The sequence below is a fragment of the Poeciliopsis prolifica genome, unplaced genomic scaffold (assembly GCF_027474105.1).
Source record: "Poeciliopsis prolifica strain line A6 unplaced genomic scaffold, Auburn_PproV2 SCAFFOLD084, whole genome shotgun sequence".
Lineage (NCBI taxonomy): Eukaryota > Metazoa > Chordata > Actinopteri > Cyprinodontiformes > Poeciliidae > Poeciliopsis > Poeciliopsis prolifica.
Genome location: NW_026562459.1, coordinates 45,714 through 69,477, shown reverse-complemented (window position 1 = coordinate 69,477; position 23,764 = coordinate 45,714). Strand labels below are relative to the sequence as shown.

General features: G+C 38.4%; 1 protein-coding gene across 1 annotated transcript; it reads left to right on the top strand.

Moving 5' to 3' along the window:
• The first annotated feature begins 6,858 nt into the window (after nucleotides 1-6,858).
• LOC129353123 (integrin beta-1-like) lies at nucleotides 6,859-16,634 on the top strand. Its single transcript, XM_055022343.1, has 14 exons — nucleotides 6,859-6,962; nucleotides 8,879-9,092; nucleotides 9,219-9,389; nucleotides 10,218-10,456; nucleotides 11,073-11,228; nucleotides 11,302-11,397; nucleotides 11,476-11,565; nucleotides 11,891-12,031; nucleotides 12,110-12,312; nucleotides 12,710-12,948; nucleotides 13,993-14,217; nucleotides 14,316-14,567; nucleotides 14,729-14,895; nucleotides 15,816-16,634. Exons 3-14 carry the CDS (start codon nucleotides 9,287-9,289, stop codon nucleotides 15,879-15,881), a joined length of 1,977 nt encoding a protein of 658 aa, XP_054878318.1. The 5' UTR covers nucleotides 6,859-6,962; nucleotides 8,879-9,092; nucleotides 9,219-9,286; the 3' UTR covers nucleotides 15,882-16,634.
• Nucleotides 16,635-23,764: the final 7,130 nt, after the last annotated feature.

Sequence of the window (23,764 nt, the reverse complement as noted above, 5' to 3'; positions counted from 1 at the left end):
ACTCAGTGAAACATGAAGGAAATTCCTGGCCCTACAGATTCCTTGGGGTTAACAACAAGCTGGAGTTTGATTCAGTGAAGGAAATGGACAAAGGGTCAAGTTGGGCGTTTATGTAACCAAAGGACCAGAAACAAACTCTGGGTCAGGGGCAGGTCTGGGCCGACTGGACGACCCTGGGGGGCAAACCAAATGGGCGAAAAGGAAAGAGGACGTGCTCCCATGTTTTATTAAGACAAAGATGTGACTGAATGAAATATGAGATTAAATGAGAAGTAATCCACAAAAATAAGAGTTGCTTAACATTTTTACACTTTCTAAGGAGTTTGACCAATACTTCTCCTGTTTTTGCTCAGGTTCAAGTACCTAAGACAAAGAAAATAGACAAATTATTTCAAAGGAAGTGCAAAATTAAAAACCAACCTTATTCTGAAGAGCGTTTTTCCACTGCGGTCTGGTAGGTCTGAGGTATGGAGTTCACCAGTCGGCAGGTCAATCTGAAAGTTTTCTGTGTTTATTGGTGCATCGCCAACAGTGATTAAAAAATAACCAATTCTACTGGCAGATTATTTTACTTCAGTTGTTTCTTGTGTTATAAGTGAAATTATCTACAAGTGGAACAAGTTATTTTTCCTCAAAATTAAGGAACTATCTACGAAATATAAGCTCTTTTATGTTGCTGAAAAGTTACAGATTCAGATTTTGGCCGATAACAGTTTTTGGTCTGAAATGTTGCTTAAAGTATCATGAAAGTTGCTGAACTGGCAAAAATGAGGAGACATGTTGACTGTAAATGTTCAGACATGACCTGGTCGGTCGGTTGTCCGTCAAAACTCACAGGAGAAAAGAAAAGCACATCGGTTGATTTTTAGACCTTTGCCACGGTTCATGACGTCAGTGGATAAGATCAACTTCACATGTAAAATTGGCGGTTTACTGATCTCCCAAAATCGGCACCCAGTGTTTGAAAAGCAAAAAAATACATAAAAATATTTCTAGAACAGCAACTGTGGAAGACCCTGTGTCTGGTTTAGATCGACAATGATTTGCAGATTCCTTTTCTACAAAAAGTGGACAACTGTTCTTTATTAAGATATGATCTTTTTAATACATATTCAAAGACGTAAAAACAACAACAGTCTTAAGAAATAAATGTGGCCCTTAATGCTCTCAGTTGAACATTTTTGGCACTATTGGTGCAGATAGTGCGGTGAGCTTCTAAAGTCATGCGTTTACAGTTATAGGAAGGAGAAGTTGCATTAAAGGGCCGGCGTAGCTCATCGTGTTGCCGCGTTAACGTGACCTGCAGTGGTGTGGAAGTGGTTTCAGTGCAGTTGTGTTGTCATGAGAACAGATGCCATCAGTAACACATGTGGTTAACCTTTGATCCTCAGAGCGTAGCAGCCACAGAGACCAGCAAGCTGCTGCCTTTATTTACGTTTTCTCTTGCAGGATGCATGCATGTGCAAAGGTTAATGCGTCGCATGTGAATGCGCTGTTTCTGCTTCTCTTGGTGTCAGAGTGGACTCTTCTGTACCGTCACACCTCAGTTTGTTGTTTGGTTCGAAGATGTTTAGCAGGAAGCAGTTTCTGCAAGTTCCCTTGAGGTCGGGTCACATTTACCATAAACTTAACCACATGGGGAAGGCATTGTTGGAGCTTGAACTTTGACCCTTCATTCTCCACCTGGATAACGTCAACTTTTGGTGCAACAAGTCAAAGAAAGGTCAGGAAATCTGCTGAGCTAAACCAGCTCTGTCGTTCAATAAAAACACACTGGCTACGCATCAGACCACTAAATAAAAACACTTTGTTTCTATTCTCCAAGCTGCATGTTGACTCAAAGGAAGGGTGCTCAAAGTGGGGCTCGGGGGCCATGTTTTGACCGCTGGACTGATTCTTTATGCTCCCCTTGCCTAACCATAAATGAGGACAAAACTACAACTTTTAACAACCAACAAACATATTAAATGTTATCATTTACAAACCTTCTGTTTCTTGTCTGTGGTAGTGTGGCAGAGTTGTTGTCTTGCAATCGGAAGGTTGGTTGCAATCAGAATGTTGTAGGTTCGATTCCAGTTTCCTCCTGCCATATGTTGATGTGCCTCTGGGCAAGGCACTTAACCCCAAATTGCCTACCGGTCTGCGTATCGGTGTATGAATGGGTGAATGTGACTCTAGGGTAAAGCGCTTTGAGTGGTCAAAATGACTGGAAAAGCGCTACATTAGTTCAGTCCATGGTAACAAGGACCGCATCTTCTCACTGACTTGTAAGTAAAACTCAGTGGAGACAAAATCTGGTTAAAACTTGGCTAAGTACACCAGGTGTTTTTGGATGAAGACTGATACAGATCTTGATTTTATTGCTGAGAAATAAAATAGATATTTGAAACCTCATAAAGTTTTGGATCGAGGAAAAAAAACATTTGATTAAAAAAAACCCTCAACACCACGAGGTGTTCTGAAGAAAATAATGTTTTTATGAATCAGTTTACTCACGGCTAAAGTTTAAATAAACAAACTGCTAATAAATACAACAGAGAAGTTTATCATGTACTGAAATATTTTGTATTTTGTGCGAATTTTTAATATATTTTTACTTCATCTGCTTGATGTTTAAATGCATGAATATCTGTTCTTCATTTTTAATGTTTGGGTTCTTTGCTTGTTTTTGCCTTATTTTCTGTCTCTTCTTCTCTTTGCTTCTCTTTTTATTTGATCTTATTCTGTCTTTGTTTTTTCTTTCTTTTTGTATCTATTTTACTTGTGTTTTATCTGCCTTTGTTTTTTGTATTTTCCTTTTTCTTTAGTCCCGTCTATTTTTTTTGTTCTTTCCATCTTTATTTCTGTATTTCTTTTTTTTCCTTTTTTTCTCGCAATATTGATTCCCATTGGTTTATCTCTAATCATCACTGATTGAAATAAGTGAAATTACATTTCTACATAATTGAACTTGAATTTAACTCGTCATTAAATGTTTCTACATTACATTTTTTTTTTATTATTTTACAGATTAACGACTATCAAACTTCCTGAGCCAAAAATCAAGTTTATTTTATCACTGCAAACAAGCCAACTTCCTCTACATACTAAAAGGTTTTGTTTTCTGACCTAAATTGACTCTAAATTTAGTTTTTACATTATATTTTATGAATCTTTCTCTTATATTACATCTTGTTTGTCTCCAGCTGAGATGCGTGACTCCTGGCCTCTGACTGTAATTAAAGGCTGTGATGATGAGCAGTGTGTCTGTCTGTCCATGCAAACTCATAATTATCATACTTTACTCATGTTCTTCTAAAAATTAGATGATATTTTTCCTGAGTTTCATTTTATAGATCCAGGGATGCAGAATAGATTATATATTTTACTCTATTTTAATGTTTTTCAGTGTTTTTTCTTAAAAACATTTTCCCAAATGTGTTTTTCAGCATCAGCTCTGTTTGTGACATTAATGGGACCACCTAAAATCATTCCGAGGGTGATTCATTTTTCAAAATTAATAAAATCAGATCAAGGCCAGATTGATTTGCAAATTGCAACCGTCTTATAATTGCTGTAAATGCCCAGAATAGGCAGGTCAAATGTCAGATAAAACTTAACATTTGTATTAGCTGGAGAAAAGCCTCCATCTGTCCAAAAAATGTATCTAAATTACAGAAATGTGCAGATCATTAAATTTTAGGACAAATCTGGTTTCAGCTCCTGATTTTATTCTTGTGAAAATATTTTTCTAACTGGTTTTATTCTGCTGGGCTCTTCGGGTCGATGGTTTCCCTCCAGCGGCTCTGAATGCCTCCAGTCAGTCAGTCATCGCTCTGCAATCTGCAGCCCAGGTTCAAATCCCCGGGTAGCAAACAAAGCCGGTCTGTGGGAATGCTGGGGCGAAGCGTTAATGCTGTAGAAATTCTCCACAGCTGGGGTTGGTTTGAATTTAATTATGCTTTTTGTTGCGCATGTTGCACACTGCCCTGAAACAACGCCTCCATTGTTACAGCCGAGCTTTGATTTTTTAAAATTTCACTTTGTTTGGCACATTTTTAAACTGCAAGTGTCATCAAGTTTACTCTTTTCATCGTGTTCAGATTTGGAGCTTGCATTTGTTTATATGGTGAGGAAAATCTTTTTAATTTTTTGCCTTAGTTTTGATACCTAACCAACTGGCACTCTGCAGGAATTTAAAAGCTCTCTGGTGGGTTAAATCACTTTCTGCTGTTTGTCACAAGCAACTCTTTGTCTTACTTTATTTCTTTCTATTTCAGCCACTATTCTATTTTTAAGATCGATCCATTGATTTGTCGACTCGGGCTGTTAAGAACCAAATATTTTCTGCAGGGTAAATTAACACAGTTCCTCTACCTTTTATCAAGGAAACGTACGACGGCCGCCTGATTAAATATGGTCTCATAAACATCTAACCGTTCTCATAAGCTCTCCTTGTTGCAGTCTGAAACCCACGTCTCTATAGAGCCATGGCTGTTTCTTCACGGTTTCTCATGAAAGCTGCTGCTGCACATCTGCTGCAGTCATTGCACGTCTGCTGCTCGACTCGGTTGGACAGCATGTCCTGGGGCTGCGCTCCTCCTCCGTCTGTGTTTTTTCTCTGTCGGTGCTTGTTTGGATGATAATTTGCCACAGCAGTGATGAGTCTGTACCTGAACTCCACGCCCACAGCAAAGCACGACAAAATTTCTGAGTTCAGTGCTGCAGGTTTGTTAAACCAAGTCCCTGAAAGCTGCTTGCAAACTTTGATTGCATCTGATTTACAGCTGAATGAAAATGCTGACTTTCTTCATCAGCTTTCAGCCATTATTCAGTAAAATCTTAACGCTTTTGTAGCGCAATTTACATGACACCAGGGACCGGAATCTGTCTTTGAAACTGAATTTCCTTTACCAAGCAGAGGTGTGAAAATTCACAGCTGTAGAGATTATTCTACTCACGAACAGGCAGATAACAACAGGTCCCTCATAAAAATGAGATCCAGAGCTCAACGCGGTTTACCTGGTTAAATAAAGGAATAAAAATAATAATAAAAAAAACAAAAACAATGCTGTTCAAACATCCACCAGTAACTCGGTGCTAAATTACCTAATGGCAGAGAAACAACTTGCAGTTCCAGGAAAACAGTTTATCTACCGTCATTGTTGCTGATGAGCTGCGTCATGTTTTTTTACATCCATATCCCACTGATCATAATGTAAATGCCTCTGATCCGGTTTAACAAAAACAACACAATTCAGGCAGTAAACAAAGATAAATTCAGCTGCATTATGACATAAAGGGGAACATGTTTTATCAGTTTATCTTTAAGAGAAAAAAAACTTCTTGAAACATTAAATTAATATTTAAAGGAACATGTCCTTAAAACGGTCCCATTTTACAGAAAGTTTTCTTTTTTTGCTGTTTTTATCGGTATTGCAGTTTAACAGCTGCTTAATTAAACTAGACCACAGAAATAAAGTCTCCTAGAATTCACACTGTTTGGAGTTTCTGTTTTTTATTCCTTCTTTACTTTCAATTATTTGTGCTCCAGTCAGTTTTGATGGCGATGGCCTTCTCGTTGTTTTGTTTTGTGCTGCAGTACTTTATTTAAATGTTTCAAGTTTAGAAAACATGAACAAAGCATCGAGTGCAGTTTGAAGGCTTATGCTTTGTTTCTGGTGTTTGCACACACAGATGATGTGATCACAGCTTGCAGGCGCCACTTAACTGTGATATTTGTGTACTAATTCGTTCAGGGTCACAGAAAGTCTGCAAACGCAACAAATCCAAAAACTATACAGTTAATTTTAGGCATAAAACATGTATGTTTTACTACAAATCCCACTTGAATGTCATTAAAATAAGATACTTCTTCAGAAGATGTTGATCTCTTTGTTTTTACTAATTCATATTTACCTTTTTCTCTCTCACAGAGATGAATCTCCAGTTTGCTTTTTATAGCGGTTTTATCAGCGGTCATCAGAGCCAGCTCAGCTCAAGGTAAGAAGCTGGTAAATATTAACCGGCGCTGCGTTCATTGACCTTTTCAAGATATTTATTTATTAACAACCAAATGACATTTTTTCAAAGCTACAACCATCAATGAACATTTATTGACATAGTCAGAGAAAAGACTTTAGCTGCTCGAGCTTCACTGCCAGCTGAATCGACTCGCTCGCTCTTTGGTTACCTAGCAGTTACTCTTGCTGAGTAACTGGCGCAGCAGCAGTTTAAGGTTTCTCCACCGTTCCTCACAACTGCTTAAAAACAAACAACGGCATGGAGTGAGAACGCTTGATGAAGTATCTCAGACATTTGAAACAGAAAAACTAATCAATAATTATCGATATCGACCGATATGAAACGGTTATATGGTGATAAGTTTTTCAGCCATATCGTCCAGCCCTAGTTTCTCATGAAAATGCTTAGTTTTTCCTTGACCTTTCACTAAAATATAATTAATGTTGTATTAAATGTGAAATAGCTGTTGGGAGATTTCAAATATTCGATAAGAGTTTAATAATTTGGGCAACAGTTTAAGGCGAGGGACGGCATCCTGCCAGTTTCAGATGAGTTTTCACTCCCAACGCTGCTGATTTAAATGATCCGACTACTTCAGCAGAAAAATAACATTCTGCTAACGAACCATTTGATTCTGGGGTGAAAAACCAGGGAAAAAAACGGAAAACATTAAAGATTTCTTTTATTTTTTTTTCTTAATTTTTTTTGACCTCATCTGTTGGTCCGCTGCCTGAAACTTTCCCATCATGACTCACTTTTCTGGGCTGGGATGGGGTTTCTTCTTCTTCTCCGTCAGGCAGCAGCTGGTTCGAATCAGTGAGCTAATGGAAAATGTCTTGTTCACTGTGGCTCAGAGCAACTTTTCTCTTTCAGATGGCAGCACATGCATCAAGGCGAACGCGCAGTCATGTGGGGAATGCATCCAAGTCTCTGAAAAGTGTGGCTGGTGCACGGATGAAGTGAGTTCTGTCACTAAAAGCTGAAGAAAAAACTTTCATGAAATATCTTTGTTGGCTTTTTAGATGCTTTTTAAGAGGCGTCATTGTTTCTTTTTTAAAAGAAAAACAAAAAAGCCCATTTAAGACAAGTTCAAATGTCAAGTTAAAATAGAAGGGGTAGAAAAAAGTTTTGTTGTTTAAATTTAGGTCACAATCCTTTTAATTAGTCGTAGAAAGAACAATATTGGATGCAGTTAGAGTTGAAACAATCGGCTATTAAAACAACCTCCAACTAATTAATAATCATCAATTGGAGTATAGATACTTTAAAAAGTCAAGTTGTTCAATGAACAGCACACTCAAATCTGCAATTAAAGCAAACATTTACAAAGTGTTGCATTTAGGAGAAATGTCTGTTAATACACAGAACTTTTGCTATCAAAATAATTAATGTAATCAATTAATCCCAAAATTAGTCAACAGATCAGCCCTGCACTTCATTGATGTTAAGTTGAGGAGAAAGTTAAAATCTTGACAATATAATTAATACAAATGATGAACTCTAAAGACAGTGGTCAATGAAAAATCTGGAGAATGTAAATTTTTTTTAATCTGATTAATCATCAGAATATTCGATTAATTGTCAGAATTTTGACTAATTCCCAGAACAATTGATTAATTATCAGAATAACTGCCTGTTGTTCTGATTATTTTTCAGTTTCTTTGAATCAGAGTGAGCTGACTGATCTTGGCTCTGACTCAGTTCCTGAAAAAATCCAACATCATGTTCTGAGCAACCAAACTGGGCCATCTTTCGGGGTATTGCTACTTGCAGCAGCACGCCGTCAGCTCTTCATTCTCTTAATGACACCTGTGTTTATCATCTCGACCCGGATTGGTCAGCATTAACCTGCATGTCAGGGCACACTGCTTATTTAAAATGGTTTCTAACATCTGTGATGCTTGTTGGATCTTGTTTTGCCTTCACCAGAAGTGAGATTGGATTTCCACCTCATGAAATTCACCTCAACTTGTTTGGACTTCTGTTGTTTTTACTACAATGTTTATTCAGCTAAAGCGGCGGCCAGTTTATATAAAGGAACCCAACCAGAAGAGAACACAGTCAGGCTATTTTGCTGTCTTTTGTTGATCTCAAGCAGAAGACCTTGACTATAATTACTGAAAGAATGAAGTAAAAACATGTTTTTGTTTGTCGTCTCATGTTCTTCCTCTGAGTGTTCGGCGTGTGGCATCCATTACGCACCATTCTGCTGTTTCTTCCTGTTCCTCTTTAGTCCAGACGCATCGCAACAGTTCATATAAAACAGATGAGATTTTGCTACCTGGTTTGTACTCCAGATGTTCTTTTATTTATTCAAATTTAGTGAATTTACATGTCAAAATTCTTAACAGCTGATGTTCAGTTGTACCTATGCAGTTGAACTTGCTGCAGTTCCCTTTGTGGGGAAGCATGAGGTGAGGTGGATGGTTGATTGCATCAGTTAAGTTTGCAGCAATCCCTTCTCTTGAGGAACATGTGGCTACTAACCCTGACTCTGGTAGCACTAAGACAGTTTTGCAGCAACTCCTTCTCCACAGCAGCTTTTATTCAGACCTTTTTTTGTGTATTTTTAATGCGAAAAGTTATTTAAAAATTAACAAATTGAAATTTAATTTCTTTTTTTAACTATCCCACTACATTGTCTTTTTATTGTGCGGTCGGTTTTATTGTGGAGTCGTTGAGTTTGTGCAAATGCAAATGTCCATAAATTTAAGAAATGTTTCTGAGACTCTGCTACTGCAACAGTTGGCAACATTTTCTGCGTGTTTTGAGGAAACCGTGTTCTTGTAGAGTAGGTTCTCCAGAGACAGCTTGGTTTTTGTTGCCTGATTCGTCTCTTGAGTATTCCCCTGATGGCGCGTTTGCTTTTTTGCAGAACTTTCTGACCGTTGGTTCGCCCAAGTCGGCCCGCTGTGACGACCTTGAAGCCCTGAAGGAGAGAAAGTGTCAGCAAGTTGAAAACCCGCGAGGAAAAATCATCATTAACCAGAACACACCGGTCACAGTTCGCAACACCGGACCTGTGAAACTGAAGCCTGAGCAGATCACCCAGATCCAGCCTCAGAAACTCACACTCAAACTCAGATCCGGTAAAAAATGTCTCCGTTTTCATAATGATGCCAGAAATGTGTGAACGTTGTTAAATGCTGGGGTTTTTGAGGTGGGAGGAACCGATTTTCTATGCTTTATCAGCTGATTCTGTTTTTGTGTTTTAGGTGAACCGCAAACCTTTAGTCTGAAATTTAAGCGTGCGGAGGATTACCCCATAGACCTGTACTACCTCATGGACCTCTCCTTCTCCATGAGAGACGACTTGGAAAATGTTAAGAAACTTGGCACTGACCTCATGAGGGAAATGAAGAAAATCACCTCAGACTTCAAAATCGGTCAGTGGAAAACAGTTGAGGTTCCTCCGCCGATAAAAAGCGCCAGATCTGGTCTAAGAAGGGAGGCAACAGCTAATTAATGGTTTATTGGATTAAAATTGGTTTTAATCTATAAATAACGTCTGGTTAGACCAGCGGTTTGAAATGTTTAAAAGAACAGATTCTGTCCCAAGCTTTTAAATAGTTATAGTTTATTCATTTCTTTGTACTGCACCACCATTTTTTCTACTTTTAGGTTTTGACAGAGAGAAAAACAATGATGCATCACAAAATACTTTTAAAAATCACAAAGTTTCCAATCAAATTAGAAGATAAATAATTCTAAAAACTTTACTAATTCTAGTAAATCTTTTTATTTTCCTGGGAAAGCAACAAGAAAATAGAAAAACTGCTGAATACTCCCTTTTTTTATGATATCTATTTACTGAAGCCAGCGTGCTCATCCTTCAGTGGAGCCAGTTGATGCAGAAATAATCATGGCGGAGGCATCCCAGAACAGCAAAGCCAATCGGGCCAAACAGAACAAAACTGTTAAAATACCATGATGTGCTTATTGGTCATCATATTTAGCTAAATAGTCAGAAATTATTGTGATAAATATTGTTTTGAGATGAATAATATATTAATAATTAAATATAAGTAGTATTGTATCATAGTCCTGTTTTCTTTCCACCGGTATCTTGATTTAAGCCACGTTTCCATTATTATTTTTACATAAAATCCTTCATGTACCTCGCTAACCACTAGGGGGCGTTTAAGAAAGACAGTTATAGCTCAATAAATCTGAACTCTCGCTTTAGTAACCATCTTTCCTTAAACTCCCTGTAGGTTTTGGTTCGTTTGTGGAGAAGACGGTCATGCCTTACATCAGCACCACCCCGGCCAGGCTGCTGAACCCCTGCACAGGCAGCGAGAACTGCACCAGCCCCTTCAGCTACAAGAACGTCCTGAAGCTGACCGACAATGGAGAGGAATTCAACCGGCTCGTCAGCCAGCAGCAGATATCCGGCAACCTGGACTCCCCGGAGGGCGGCTTCGACGCCATCATGCAGGTGGCCGTGTGCCAGGTGAGCGACTCGCTAGTTCGGCCAGGCGACGCTTTCAGATCAAATCTGTGAATGCAACTTTGATTAAAAGTTTTTTATGCAACTTTGCATTAGGAATGTCATTATTTACCAAATGACACTTCATGACAACAGTCCTAAAAATTTCTGAACTCCTTCATGTTGATGACACTGTGATTCGAGTCTTGTGCTTCAATAACGTGTTACCATTTTTTCTCTCACTTTCTTTTCTAAAAAAAAATGAATTACAAAAACATTTTCAGAATGTGGCTTTTATTTCAGTCATTCTCTTTGTGTGTTATCAGATGGAGCATTTTGTTTATAGTCATAGTGACTTAAAACCAATTAAATTTCACTCCTTGGTATTATTCTGCAAGTAAGCCTTTATTTGGCATTATGAAGACTGTATTTTGATATTATTTAGACTTTGAACTCTTTCTTATGACTTTATGCTGAATTCAAAGTGTAAATAGAAAGAAGATGTGAAACGTTCTTGTCAAACAAGTTGGCCCCCAGGCGCTGACATCACTCTGAACAAACAAAATTTGGGCTAATCAATAACATTGATTTATTTTCACGTTGTGGCTCAACCAGCGGAGTTTCTTGGTTTTGATTCCAGGATCAGATCGGCTGGAGGAACGTCACCCGGCTGCTGGTGTTCTCCACCGACGCCGGCTTCCACTTCGCTGGAGACGGGAAGCTGGGCGGGATCGTCCTGCCCAACGACGGGAAGTGTCACCTGGAGAACAACATGTACACCATGAGCCACTACTACGTAAGCAGGTTCATTTAAATCCCACGTCTCTCCTCTCTGACACGCGCTCTGAACATCAACGTCCGTGTTGCAGGACTATCCCTCCATCGCTCACCTGGTTCAGAAACTAAGCGAACACAACATCCAAACCATCTTTGCTGTGACTGAGGAGTTCCAGTCGGTTTACAAGGTGAACTATCAGCTGTTTTACTTTGACTAGGACCCGTTTATCAGACCTGCCTCCTCTGACCCTTCCTCCCTCTTACAGGAACTCAAAAACCTCATTCCTAAGTCGGCTGTCGGGACGCTGTCCGCCGACTCCAACAACGTGATGAAGCTCATCATTGATGCTTATAACGTAAGAACTGATGGCTTCTGGGTTTTTCATTATAGTTTTGCTGCTTTGTGACTTTTTGTCTAATTTAAGTTTTAATTAGTCTATAGAATGTCTTTCAGTAGTTATTTAGTTTTTTATTTGTTAAAGTAGTAGTTTTAGTTTTTCCATACTTTGGTTAATTTTCAGAGTATTGCATTGTGATTTTCTCATTTATTTATTTCAAACAAGTTTTTAGGAAAAATGAAACAAGTAATCAGTAGGACAAGAGAAAACATGTGAGCAGCCATTAAATCCAGGAAAGATTAATTTATTTTCCTCTTTTTTTATATTCTTCTTCTTTTTGCAGTCTTTGTCCTCTGAGGTTGTTCTTGAAAACCCGAAGCGGCCAGAGGGAGCTACTATTTCCTACAAGTCCATCTGCAAGGACAACATGGTCAATACAGGAGAGAACGGGAATAAGTGCGTCAACATCTCCATCGGGGACGAGGTAACGCTGAGAACCCTGGAATATCCTGGAACATCCTGGAATCTGTGTCAACTTTAACACTTTCCTCTGGTTATTCAGGTGCATTTCAACATCACTGTGGAAAGCCATAAGTGTCCATCTGATGGGAAACCGGAGGTGTTCACTATCAAACCTCAGGGCTTCAGGGAGGAGGTGACCGTGGTTCTGGATTACATCTGCAACTGTGACTGTGCGGCGAAAGGAGAGCCCAACAGTCAGCGGTGCTCTGAAGGCAGCGGCAGCTATGAATGCGGATCCTGCAAGTAAGACGTTCTCCTCCTGCTCTCCTTCGCAGAAAAGGTCAAAACAACTTCTGGGCAATGTTCACCGTTTGCATGTTTTTGTGTTTTCATTCACCTGAATGACGTCCGTCTTCAAATCTACCAAATCAAGCTCATTGTAGTGACCACAGGCTTCGTTGTTCACTTGCCATCCAGAAAAGATTGTGCAGGAGGCTCCATTGATACTTTTCAAAAATGTAATGTAAATTCATATAGCTACGCATCTGTTTGCAGCCATTTTCTTGTGCAAGTGGAAACGTTGAGTTGGGGGGCGTGGCCAGCAGCAGTTAGAAAGGAGCAAACTAAAATTTCATTGTTTAAAAATTATTTTGTGATAAAAACGTATTAAGTATTGACTGAACTTCACGTTGTGTTTCAGGTGCAACGAAGGACGCATCGGGCAGACGTGCGAGTGCAGCAAGGACGACGTCCGGACCGAGGACCTGGACGCCAACTGCAGAAAAGACAACGGCACAGACATCTGCAGCAACAACGGCGACTGCGTCTGCGGGACCTGCGAGTGCAGGAAGCGGGATAATCCTGCGGAGGCGTACAGCGGCCAGTTCTGCGAATGTGACAACTTCAACTGCGATCGCTCCAACAACAAGCTCTGCGGAGGTCAGGAACAAACGATTTACCTGCATCGTTTAAAAGCTGCTGCTTGGATTTTATCAGGCTGCCTTCATCTGATATTATTTAATGGTGACAAGAGGAATGCTGAAAAAATCTATAATGAGCAAAAGCTTTTGTCATCGCAGTCGCTAAATGCTCAGTATCATTATCAAGACATCAAAAGTAAATCTGATAAATTATATATTTTGCTTTCTGCATGTTTCTCAGCTTTATCTTTTCTTTAGTAACATTCAAGGTCCATGGCAACGAGAGGGAGAAAAATGAGAGGGAGCCAAAAGAAATTGATCCATTTATTAATCACACAATCCAGCAAAGCGACGGCCATTTGCTGAAATGAAGCCATATGGATATTTGGCACTTTAGATGGAAAAAAACTGTTTTCTTTAAATATCTTCTACTCAGAATTGGCAGTTTTAGCTTCAGGAAAAAGAAAAAAAATCTTCTATTACCTGCAATGTAATAGGGACTTTGTAGATATTTAAAAAAAAGGCGTAAATTTATCAACGTTTGAATTTCTGAGTTTCTTGGCAGAATTTTCTCCTCCTTTTTTCTGTCTGCAGTGGCCGTAACACACCGTCGTATTTGTTAACATTAACATCTTTATTAATGGATTAATAATTAAAAAATAACCAACAGCTTTTCACATGTTGATGTTGGATGTAATTTTAACCATAAATGCATTTTTCACTCCAAATAATGACGCATTATTGCATTTTAGACAATAAAAAGTTTTATTTTCTTATTTTAAAAGGAAATTGATTTATTTGATTATTTTAATGTATTTTTAATATTACATAAAATTGTTTACTTTTCAAATAAAAATCTGTACACTGTGGTAAATTCCTTTATCAGATTAATCATTAGAATAATGTATTAATCGATAGCTCTTAAATCCGTTTAATCGTTGGGTTAATTGATTAATCGCTGGCTCTTATATCTGGTTCAGACTCAGCCGTGTGTTTCCAGTAGAATAAACCATCGGGTCGTTGTTTACTTTGCATTAATTCGGTTGCTGCTGTTTGTGTGCAGGTCACGGACGCTGCGAGTGCAGAAAGTGCATCTGCGACGCCAACTACACCGGCAGCGCCTGCGACTGCTCCATGGACACCTCCACCTGCGTCGCCAGCAACGGCCAGATCTGCAACGGACGCGGCGAGTGCGAATGCGGCAGCTGCAAATGCACCGACTCCAAATTCCAGGGGGCGACCTGCGAGGCCTGCCCCACCTGTCCAGGTGTCTGCACGGAGCAAGTGAGTCAGAACGCTTTCAGAAGTTTCGCCCAGCTTTTCTTTTCTGTTAGTCTGTCATTTTTTTAGTGTTGCACTTTTTTGGAGGTTCCTGAATCTCATCAGCCTGCGCGTCTCTCCTCAGGGACTGCGTTGAGTGTCTGACCTTCCAGACCGGAGTGAAGAAGGACGTGTGTAAGGATGAGTGTAAGAACTTCCGCCTGTTCCGGGTCCAGGACCAGGGCCAGCTGCCACAGCCCAACGACCAGAACTTCCCCCAGGTCATCTGCAAGGAGCGCGACGAGAACGACTGCTCCTTCTACTTCTCCTTCTCCGTCAGAAACAACACCAACGAGGTCTACGTGGTGGAGAAGCCGGGTAGGTCAGGCTCGGCCAGATGGGTCCGGCCGGGGCCAGATGGGTCCGGCCGGGGCCAGATGGGTCCGGCCGGGGCCAGATGGGTCCGGCCGGGGCCAGATGGGGCCAGATGGGTCTGTTCTTTCATCCGTCTCTGAGTGTGCTGGTGTTTTCCGCCTCAGAGTGCCCGTCCAGCCCTGACATCATCCCCATCGTGGCGGGCGTGGTCGCCGGCATCGTGATGATCGGCTTGGCGCTGCTGCTCATCTGGAAGCTGCTCATGATCATCCACGACCGCAGGGAGTTCGCCAAGTTTGAGAAGGAGAAGATGAACGCCATCTGGGACACGGTCAGTTGCTTAAATCTCTCAGCAGGAGTTAAACCTTAACTTAGCTGTTAGCTTAAAGCTGCTAAGGGCTCTATTTAACAGGCTTTAGCTCATATCTGCAGTGATGCTACGCCAGTTTATTAGCGACACTAATCTGGATGTTTTTGTTGTTTTGTGAGGCCAGATAATGAAACAACTCAAATCTTACACAAACTTTGTGTAGAGTGCCACTAATGTAGAGAAAACAGATGGATGGAGGTAATTAAAGGCGATTCTTGGAGTAAAACCTGCTAATGCTAATGACTTGATGCTGTTTGGAGGTTCAGCTTCAAATGACCTGAAGCAGCTTTAAAACCAGGTTTAGATCAAACATAATTGTTAAATGATGTTAGAATACTTCAGCCAAACAGTTTTAAGTGGTTATATTTGTTTTTCTTTTCCCTTCTTTCTATTTTTTTTTTACTTTATTTTATTTTGGAGACTTTTGTATTTTTTCAGTTATATATGTATATTTTTCCCATTTGTATGTTTTTTTTATTTTTTTGTTTTGTGTATTTTTTACACTTTTATTTTACTTATTGAAATATAAACATATATATACTCTTTTTGTGAGACACAGAGTACTTAGAGCGAACATATTTAACAGGTTGAAAACAGGCTATGTGAATGATTTCACATATAGCGAGTAAAAATAGTTAAAGTTCAGTCAGACTGGATGAGAGTGAAATGTTTTTTCAGGTCCAGCAATCAATTTAGGTACAATAATCTGAATGAAAACAGTAGAAACATGGAGGTAGATGAGAACATTCGGAGCTTTTCTTTCTCTTCTGTGAGGAAGGAGTGGCTTTGTCTTCTCCTTCTAATGCTGCCACCTAGTGGAAGGGACTTGCAAGCAAAAAAATAAACTTTTTCTTCTGGTCTTTTTTTGTTTTTATTTTCAGGGTGAGAATCCGATCTACAAAAGCGCCGTAACAACCGTGGTGAACCCAAAGTACGAGGGGAAGTGATGTCGCTTCTTTCTCCTTTGTGACGACACTGTACCTGGAGAGGAAAACGGGCCGAGGCGAGCGGAGTGGGGGTTTTATACAACGTTTGCTGTTTGTCGTCGTGACATGATAGAGACGCATCCTGCCACTTTCTGTTTTTGCTAACTTGTTTTTATTTCCTTTGCTTTATTTTGGATTTTTGGAAGATTGTTGTGTTTTTATAACTGGACTTTCCGTTCACCGGGTTCGCTCTGCTCAGCGGGAGGTAATCAGGAATCAATGTTTTTAAACCAATCAGGCCAAAGGTCTTTGGATCTCTGGAGCCGTTTTAAACCCTCCATGTTTGAACTGAAATGTGTACAGTGTGTTTTGGGTTCTGTAAAGTCATATATCTGCAGCTGAACAATCATTCAGAATCGGTTTTCTCTTCTTTCTGGCTGAAAGGACGTCGGTTTACAGCAGCTTTACTCTTTCAGGTCTCATTTTGCTTAATTTAAAGCTCACTCAGGTCTTTCATCTGCAGCAGCACCAAATACACACCTTGTTTTTTTTTTTTTTTTTTTTTTTTAAAGATTACCACTTTAAATTTAAAGGTTTTTTTTTTTACTTCTTGTCTCAATCAAATGTTAAATCTACAGAAAACTGGAGTTTTGATGAAAACAATTTTTTCTTTTCTGACAGGAAACTGCCGCCATTTTTTAAGTGCCTTCTTTTACACATCAAGGCAAAGCAGTTTTCTCAAATTATTTATTAAATAAATCAAACACCCCAACATCTGATTGTGTTCCTTACTGGCATGTAAAACGTTTGGTAAATTTCAGGCTCTTAAAGTCAGGACCTGAACAAGGGTCGCGAGGCATCATTCTAGGGGTCAGTTGTAGCAAAATATTTTCCAAAAAAACTTTTAACTGTTAAAATATTAACAAATGGCTGTCCCTGCATTCGATAAGTAGGTTTGAACATTTTTTCAGTTTGATGTAATTTGATAAATTACAGATAAAAACTGGTTTGATTTGATTGATAAAATCATATTTAATAACTTTTATGTTGAAGATTGTTCAGACTACATGGCCATGTAAAAAGCTACAGTGGGCCAGATTTGGCCCCTGGGCCTTAAGTTTGAAACGTGTTTTGATGAAAAAGGTGTCGCATCCCACCTGAGGTTGAAAGGGACCCCTGAGGTGTCCTAAATTAAATAAATGAATATATCATGAAATAAATGGACCATTGAACATCTTAAGTAATGTAAAAGATTATGCTTAAAATTTTCAATGAAAGAAATTCACTTGGGATTTTTAAAATGTATTTCTAGTATTATTCTAAGTGAACTTTAACATTTTGTTGCATTGCAAATGTCACTGTAAATAAATGCCAAAGTACTTAATAATGAAGTGGAAGAATTACAATCTACAGATCAAGAGATTTTTAAAGAGACAAATCTGAAAAGTGCGGTGCACATTTGTTTCAGTGACAAATGCGCACAAATGCACATTTGTCACTAAATGCCTGTAAATTATTGCCCATTCTTCTTTGCAAATTTGTTCAAGTCCGATTGGACAGAAAATAAAATTGAAGTTTTGCCACAGAAACTCAGTCAGGTCTGGACTTTAACTAGGCCATCCTCCTAAGGTTTAAGGTTAGTGTTCTGCTGAAAGGGGATGGTTTTGCAACAGGTTTTCTTCCAAGATTGACAGATGTTCAACAACGTCCAGCTTCCTTCTTTCTGCTAAAGAAAAGAATCCGGACAGCGGGGTCCTGCCACTCGAGTAAAGTGCGTTTCTTTAAAAAAAAAAAAAAAAAGGCTATTCAAGCTCTGAGTAAACTGTCGAACAGCAGAAATATGACGTTATGTATACATCCTCGTGTTTAAAACTTTCCTTAAGTGGAAGAAATGTTTTTTCCAAAAAATTCTTTTTTCAATAGTAAACGTGTGAAACTGTAACTAGCAGAATGCAGTGGTTTTTATCATACCTTCACTTAGTCTGAAATGTCAATAGGCTCTGTGGAGAGAAAAATAAGTTTATTCATAAACAATAAGTCCCTCTTTAATATAAACTAGTTGTGTCTGGTGTGTTTTTTGTCTAAACATCCTTGCTTGTTTAGTGATATCACTCAAAGTGGGTAGAGCAGACTTTTACTGAAGTAAAAGTAGTGATACTTCATAAAATAGTAAAAACAAAAGGTATGGTATTAAAAAATTATAGGAATAATATTTTCCAAAAATAACCTGTCATATTCAAAGAAATATTTCCCAATTATTTCTGATTTATTATAATTAATACAAATATATATAATCTCAGCTAAATGTGATTTGTTCAAAGTATTTTAGTTCAAACATTACTATCTTTACCTTCGTAAAGAACTTTTTCGAAAAAATGCCCCTTGCAGTATGGCGGCGACGTTGACGTGCGTTCCGGATCTCCATTGTATTTCGTGTCTGCGCCAGCCAATCAGGTTTCGTTTCAGCCCCTGTGGAGCCTCTCTACAAGTGATTGGTGGCCTCGGCTAGCCAATCAGATGGCGTGTTTCACAGCAAAGTTGTTAACCCCAACAGTAGCACTTTGCTTTCCAGCTCCCTAGTTTCGACCAACGGAAGGAAAATACGGACTTTTACCGACTGAAAGACGCCGTTTGACGGCCCGGATGTTGAACGGGAACCGGCCGCTTCTCACCGGCTGGTTCTGTCGGTGAAAGTAAAAGCCAGCGGCGGCTAACGTTGACGTTAACTCCCTCTGTGGCTCGCTGCGTCGTGTTCTCTGTCGTCTCTCCCTCGGGTTCTTCTTCTTCTTCTGGTTAAACTTGCAGAAATGTTCCCCATCTGTCCCGAAGGCTTCCACGTTTCCACACAGATCCACTCGGTGAGTATTTTCCTGCCATGTTTTTAACTCTGATGGCCAGAATAAAGAGGCCCGTGGTGATTAGTGTGTTTTCTGGCATCAGATGATTTCATACACGCAATCAAATTCCTGGCTGGTCAGCTGGACGCAATTCAAAGTCCCTGCTCAGGTTTTAGGCCCCTAAAAGCCACCAAACCCCCAAAATATGGACTCACATATTTTAAAAATGTATAACTACATATTGAAATTATAATATATATCCGAATATAATTTGATTTGTTAGATTTTTTACGAGTAAACCTCAGCAGAAGGAGACAGTTGAAGGATGTCTTGGTTTTTTAATTACTCCATCTTCTTTTGAGGAGCTTTCATGCTGATGGCAGGATAATCTGGAACATTTTTCTGCTGGATCATATGCAGCTTTGGGTGTGTAGTGAACAGTGCCAGGCTGTCCCTGTGGTCTGCCCTGGAACTGCTCGGCCTGTATCATTCACTGCAAATATTATCTAACCAACACAAACCCATCTTCATGAAAACAGGTGGAGGAGCAACCTGGCTTCACATCTGCATCTTAAACGTTTTAAAAAGGACAAAAACCGAGCAGAACTGAAAACATCTGATTATTTAGGAGAGCTGGAAAGCTGAGTTTTCCAGCTCTTTCCTGTGATTATCTGAACTCTTTCTCTATTGTGGGACAAATCCCACCACGTTGCACTTGTGTGTGTCAGCTGGAAGCTCTGTTTTCTCTCCAAAATGATGTCTTCAATAGCAAACATTTCAAATGTTTCATTTGAAACATCTGGTGGCATCAAATGGCACCAATATCACATGAGAATTGAGACAGGTAAAACATTTTAAGAGCTGAAATTAAAATGTTTCATCCAGTAAAATAACAGATTTTGCTGGATGATAAATTGTCCCAGAAGTTATTGCGATAAACATTAATATTGTTATTTTCAGAGCATTTTAAAGTAATATAACACTAATGATAAAGGTAAGAACACATTCTCAGACATCAATAAACTTTGAATTCGAATGAACATTTAATGCAGGAGCTGGAAGATGTTTTAAATATTCTAAATAGATAAGGAAGACAGAAAGAAAATTACTTATGAAGTCTCTGTAAACAAAATTATCCTTTAAAAAAAGGGCTAGTCATACTGAAGACTTTCGTTGTCCAGTTTTTGGCAGAAAGAGACAAAAGAGAAAAACGATAAATCATGCAACTGGATATTATTTCATTTATTGTAATTTATCACGCAAATAATTGTTTTATTGCTTATTGTGACAGGTTTAGCTTGAATATTGTGAAAAACATCCAACCTTTGGTGAAATTTATTTGGAACAGTTCTGTCACTCAGCTAAAATGATGAACTTTAACTGTTTAAAACTGAAGAAATTTAACTGAATAGTTTGTAATAAATTCAAAGAGTTGTAGAAACTGATGGCTGTGGGCAGAAAAGATCTCCTCCAGCAGTCTGTGTTACAACAGATGGAAGAAGCCTCTGACTGAAGACAGTCAGTATGGTATGAAACGAATAATCTGTGAAAAAAATTGAGCTCCTGCTTTCTCCCAGTGCTAACTGGAAACAACCAGTCACAGGCAGGAGGCGTGTCCTATCGCTGTCAATCACACCTGTATGTTTACAGGTTATCTGTCTAATAATTAACTGTCAAAACATATTGACAGTTTTAACAAATATGGAATAAAATTATAATTTTTTAAATTAAAGTTATACTGCAGCCTCCATTAAGATATAATTCAAGTTAAAATTAGGTTAATATGAAGAATAAAGAATATGAATTACTAAGGCTTGCAAAGCAAACCAAATTGTGAAATTCAAGATTGCTTTTCAAATCAACAATAGTTGTGTTTCCATTACAATTGCAAAATTTTTCATTGCAAACCGTTGTCAATATTCTGCTGATGTCGAAAAAAACACGGTTTCGCAAATCTGATTTTAAATCAGATATCTGTAAATTTGTTCACACAATAAGTCATTAAAAAAATGCCGTGTCATCATTTTTTGACTACTTCCTGTCCTCTTCTTCTTCATGGTTTTCACCAGTAATCACATCTGGTTGTTGATCATGTGACTCACGATGTGAAAAATGTTTCCGTTGTAGTTTTAAAAATTAAATCAATTTCAACTCGCTAAAAAAAAAATTTTTTTTTTCAATTTTAGTGCCAAAATTATTTGATGAAAAACAAGATTTTTTGCAAAATTGCAGTTTTTCCATTAAGTGATTAAAAAAAAAAATAATTAAAAGAATCCTAAAATCCTTAAGTTGCTTTTTCGAAGCAACTTAAGTCAGAAGTTGCCAATGCTGTGTGCGTCTGCCTGTTTATATCCTGCCACAAACCAAGCCTCTTGTACACTGAAATATCTACTGGCCTCTGAGCTAAAAAGAAGCGTGCACATCTCCAAATTGCACCCATTATTCCTCATGTTGGTCACTTAGAAACTGAAGGAAGCTGTAAGTCATCGAGGCTTCATTTTGAATGCAGCAGTAGTAAGCTGTCAGGCTGTTGAAGAAAAAGCCACAGCAAACGTCCGAGGACGACATTAATATTGACCTTCATATGTGTTTTAAAGTTTTTTTTCTTAAAAACACATTTTTACTTGACCGATTACATGCTGCGTTTCAGTTACTGAGGAAGTAGAAACTCTGAGCTTTCCAGTTAAGAAGTTTGAATTTCAACAATGCGACTTCCATAAACGTTGTTTACAACAGTTCTTATAATCATTCTAAGCTTTACTTTCCATAAACAAACACTGCTTTTAATTTGTTCAGTTTGTAGCTGCAGGCACAACATGTAACATTGATTTAAAACACACTCTTACTTGTTTATGTAAATAAATATGTTTTCACTTTATCTTTCCAGTGATTTAAGGGACGGCCATATTGAAATGCAAAGCCAAGTTGCTCCCGCTTTCCCCTTGGAAAGCCCACTTAAAGTTGATTTTTCCGACTGGAATGTCAGGATTTTCCCGTTCCGAACACAGAAATGCAGCATTAATACAGTATGACAGTTTAATTTGTTGGGATCCCTAATTATGGTTTTTTTTTTTTGGGACTTGTAATTGCTTTTTTTTTTAATGTTTGAATTATTGTTGTAATTTATGTGGCCAAAGACAGTTGTTCTTAGATTAATTGGATTTCATTTGATCAATAACGGTAGTCATGTGATCAATATCAGTAGAGTAGATGATGCGTATGAGAATATTCAGTGTGTAGAATATTCACTGATTGTTGATTCAGAGTCGCACAGCATTCTGGGAGATGTAGGCAGAGGAAAGACTTTATCCGCTCAACCTCTTAACGGTTGGTGAAGCTTGGTTGGTGGAATCAACTTACTCACTCATTCTTTGGTTACCTAGCAACTCAGTCATTCTGTGGTTACCTAGCAACAACCTGTTGAAAAACGTGCGCAGTAGCAGTTTCAGGATTCGCCACCATGTCTCATTATTGCCTAAAACAAAATAAACAAAGCAAAAACAGCAAGAAAAGAAAATCACACCACCAGTCTGGTCGTATCTCACAGATTTAAAACTTAAATCTGATCTGTAGATATCGATACTGACTAGTATAAAACGCTTGCATTATAAGTTTTCAGCCATGTCGTCCAGCCCTAATCTGGATTAAGTTAGTTTTGTCTTGGAGAAGCAAGCAGACTAGCAACAGAAACTCCCATCATCTCCATCCTGTCCATATGCTAAGTAACAATTATTTTTAAGGGGTCTAAGGGAGATGTGGTCTATGCGATGCATCTGGTGTTTTGTTGAGAGACTCGTTTCTGCTATTCATTTAATTTACCATGTTTTCTGGCAAACATTTAAAACCTCATACATGCTGGGAATGAGAAGCACTGTCTCACTTTCTGGGTTAGAAATGTGTTTTCCAGCTGAGAAAACTTCTGCAGACACGAAAGAACTTTAAGAAACTTTGTCTCATAACAGTGGAATATTTTTGCATCATGCAGCAGGTTTGAATAAACAGTGTCAAACTTCTTATGGTTTCATTTAGGATCGAATTAATAATTTGCTGACGATCTGTGTAGGGCTGCAGTTAATGATGATTTTAACTGATTAATCTATCAACTATTCTATTTAATCAGTTAATCAAATGAAAAGTAGCCACGTTCTAAACCACTTAAGACTTTTTTCCTAATCATGAGTAGAATCAATAAAAACATTTTCTTGCCTAATCATTTGCAGCTAAAATGTTTTTTTAGCTGCAAAAAAAGCTAAAAAAATGTGTTTGACTTTGCATCAATACAGTGTAGAGCTGATTTATTGATTGTTGGATTAATCAAATAATAATTTAATAGAAAAGGGTATCTAATTGGAGGTTTTATTTTATTTACATAATTTAATTAGGTGAACTGCCATTTAAGGAGTTCCGGGATAAAACATTTATAGATAAAGAAGTTTATTCTAGTCTTAAGTGCAAAATTTAAATATTGTTGCACAGTTTTGACATAATTACTACTTTGTGTATGTTGTTCTTTCAGCAAATGGCCTTTTGTACAGCAGTTAGCAGTTTATGACTAAAATAGTTGACAATTATTTCAGTAATTGATTCATCAGGATTAATTTGATTAATCGTTTCATCCCTGAAGCTTCACTCTGGGCAATCTGACTATTGGTAAAATGAAGTTATTTCTTTTGGTTCTGCACCTGAGCAGCACCAGGTGTGCTTGCACAAGCCCAACAATCACCATCAGCTGGTGCGGAGAGCCGTCTCCTCTGCAGCCTTACATGAGCAAAACTTCTGCTAAACCTAATTTTCTCTTTTCGGTTTCGTCCTGATTTTTATTTTATTTGCTTTCAGATTTTAAAATTTCTGTTCTTCTTTCTGTTTCTTTCCAGATCGTCTTTGTGGAAGTTATGGGTTTCAGAATGAAAATAAAAAGCTTCGTTCTCTGCCTGGACCCAGGATAATCACAGCATCAATAGGTAAGGCGTTTTAGTGGAAATGTAATATTATTCTGTGAATTTTAGGAATATTACCAAACGAAGTGGGGCGTCTTTTTTGAAGCAAACCCTCTAAAACTTGATCCAT

Bases quoted from the DNA above. Each gene is read 5' to 3' on its own strand.
- LOC129353123 (XM_055022343.1), top strand. From the start codon at position 9,287: ATGGACCTCTCCTTCTCCATGAGAGACGACTTGGAAAATGTTAAGAAA. The intron at 10,457-11,072 runs GTGAGCGACTCG...TTTTGATTCCAG, and splicing joins TGCAGGTGGCCGTGTGCCAG to GATCAGATCGGCTGGAGGAA. The intron at 12,313-12,709 runs GTAAGACGTTCT...GTTGTGTTTCAG, and splicing joins TATGAATGCGGATCCTGCAA to GTGCAACGAAGGACGCATCG.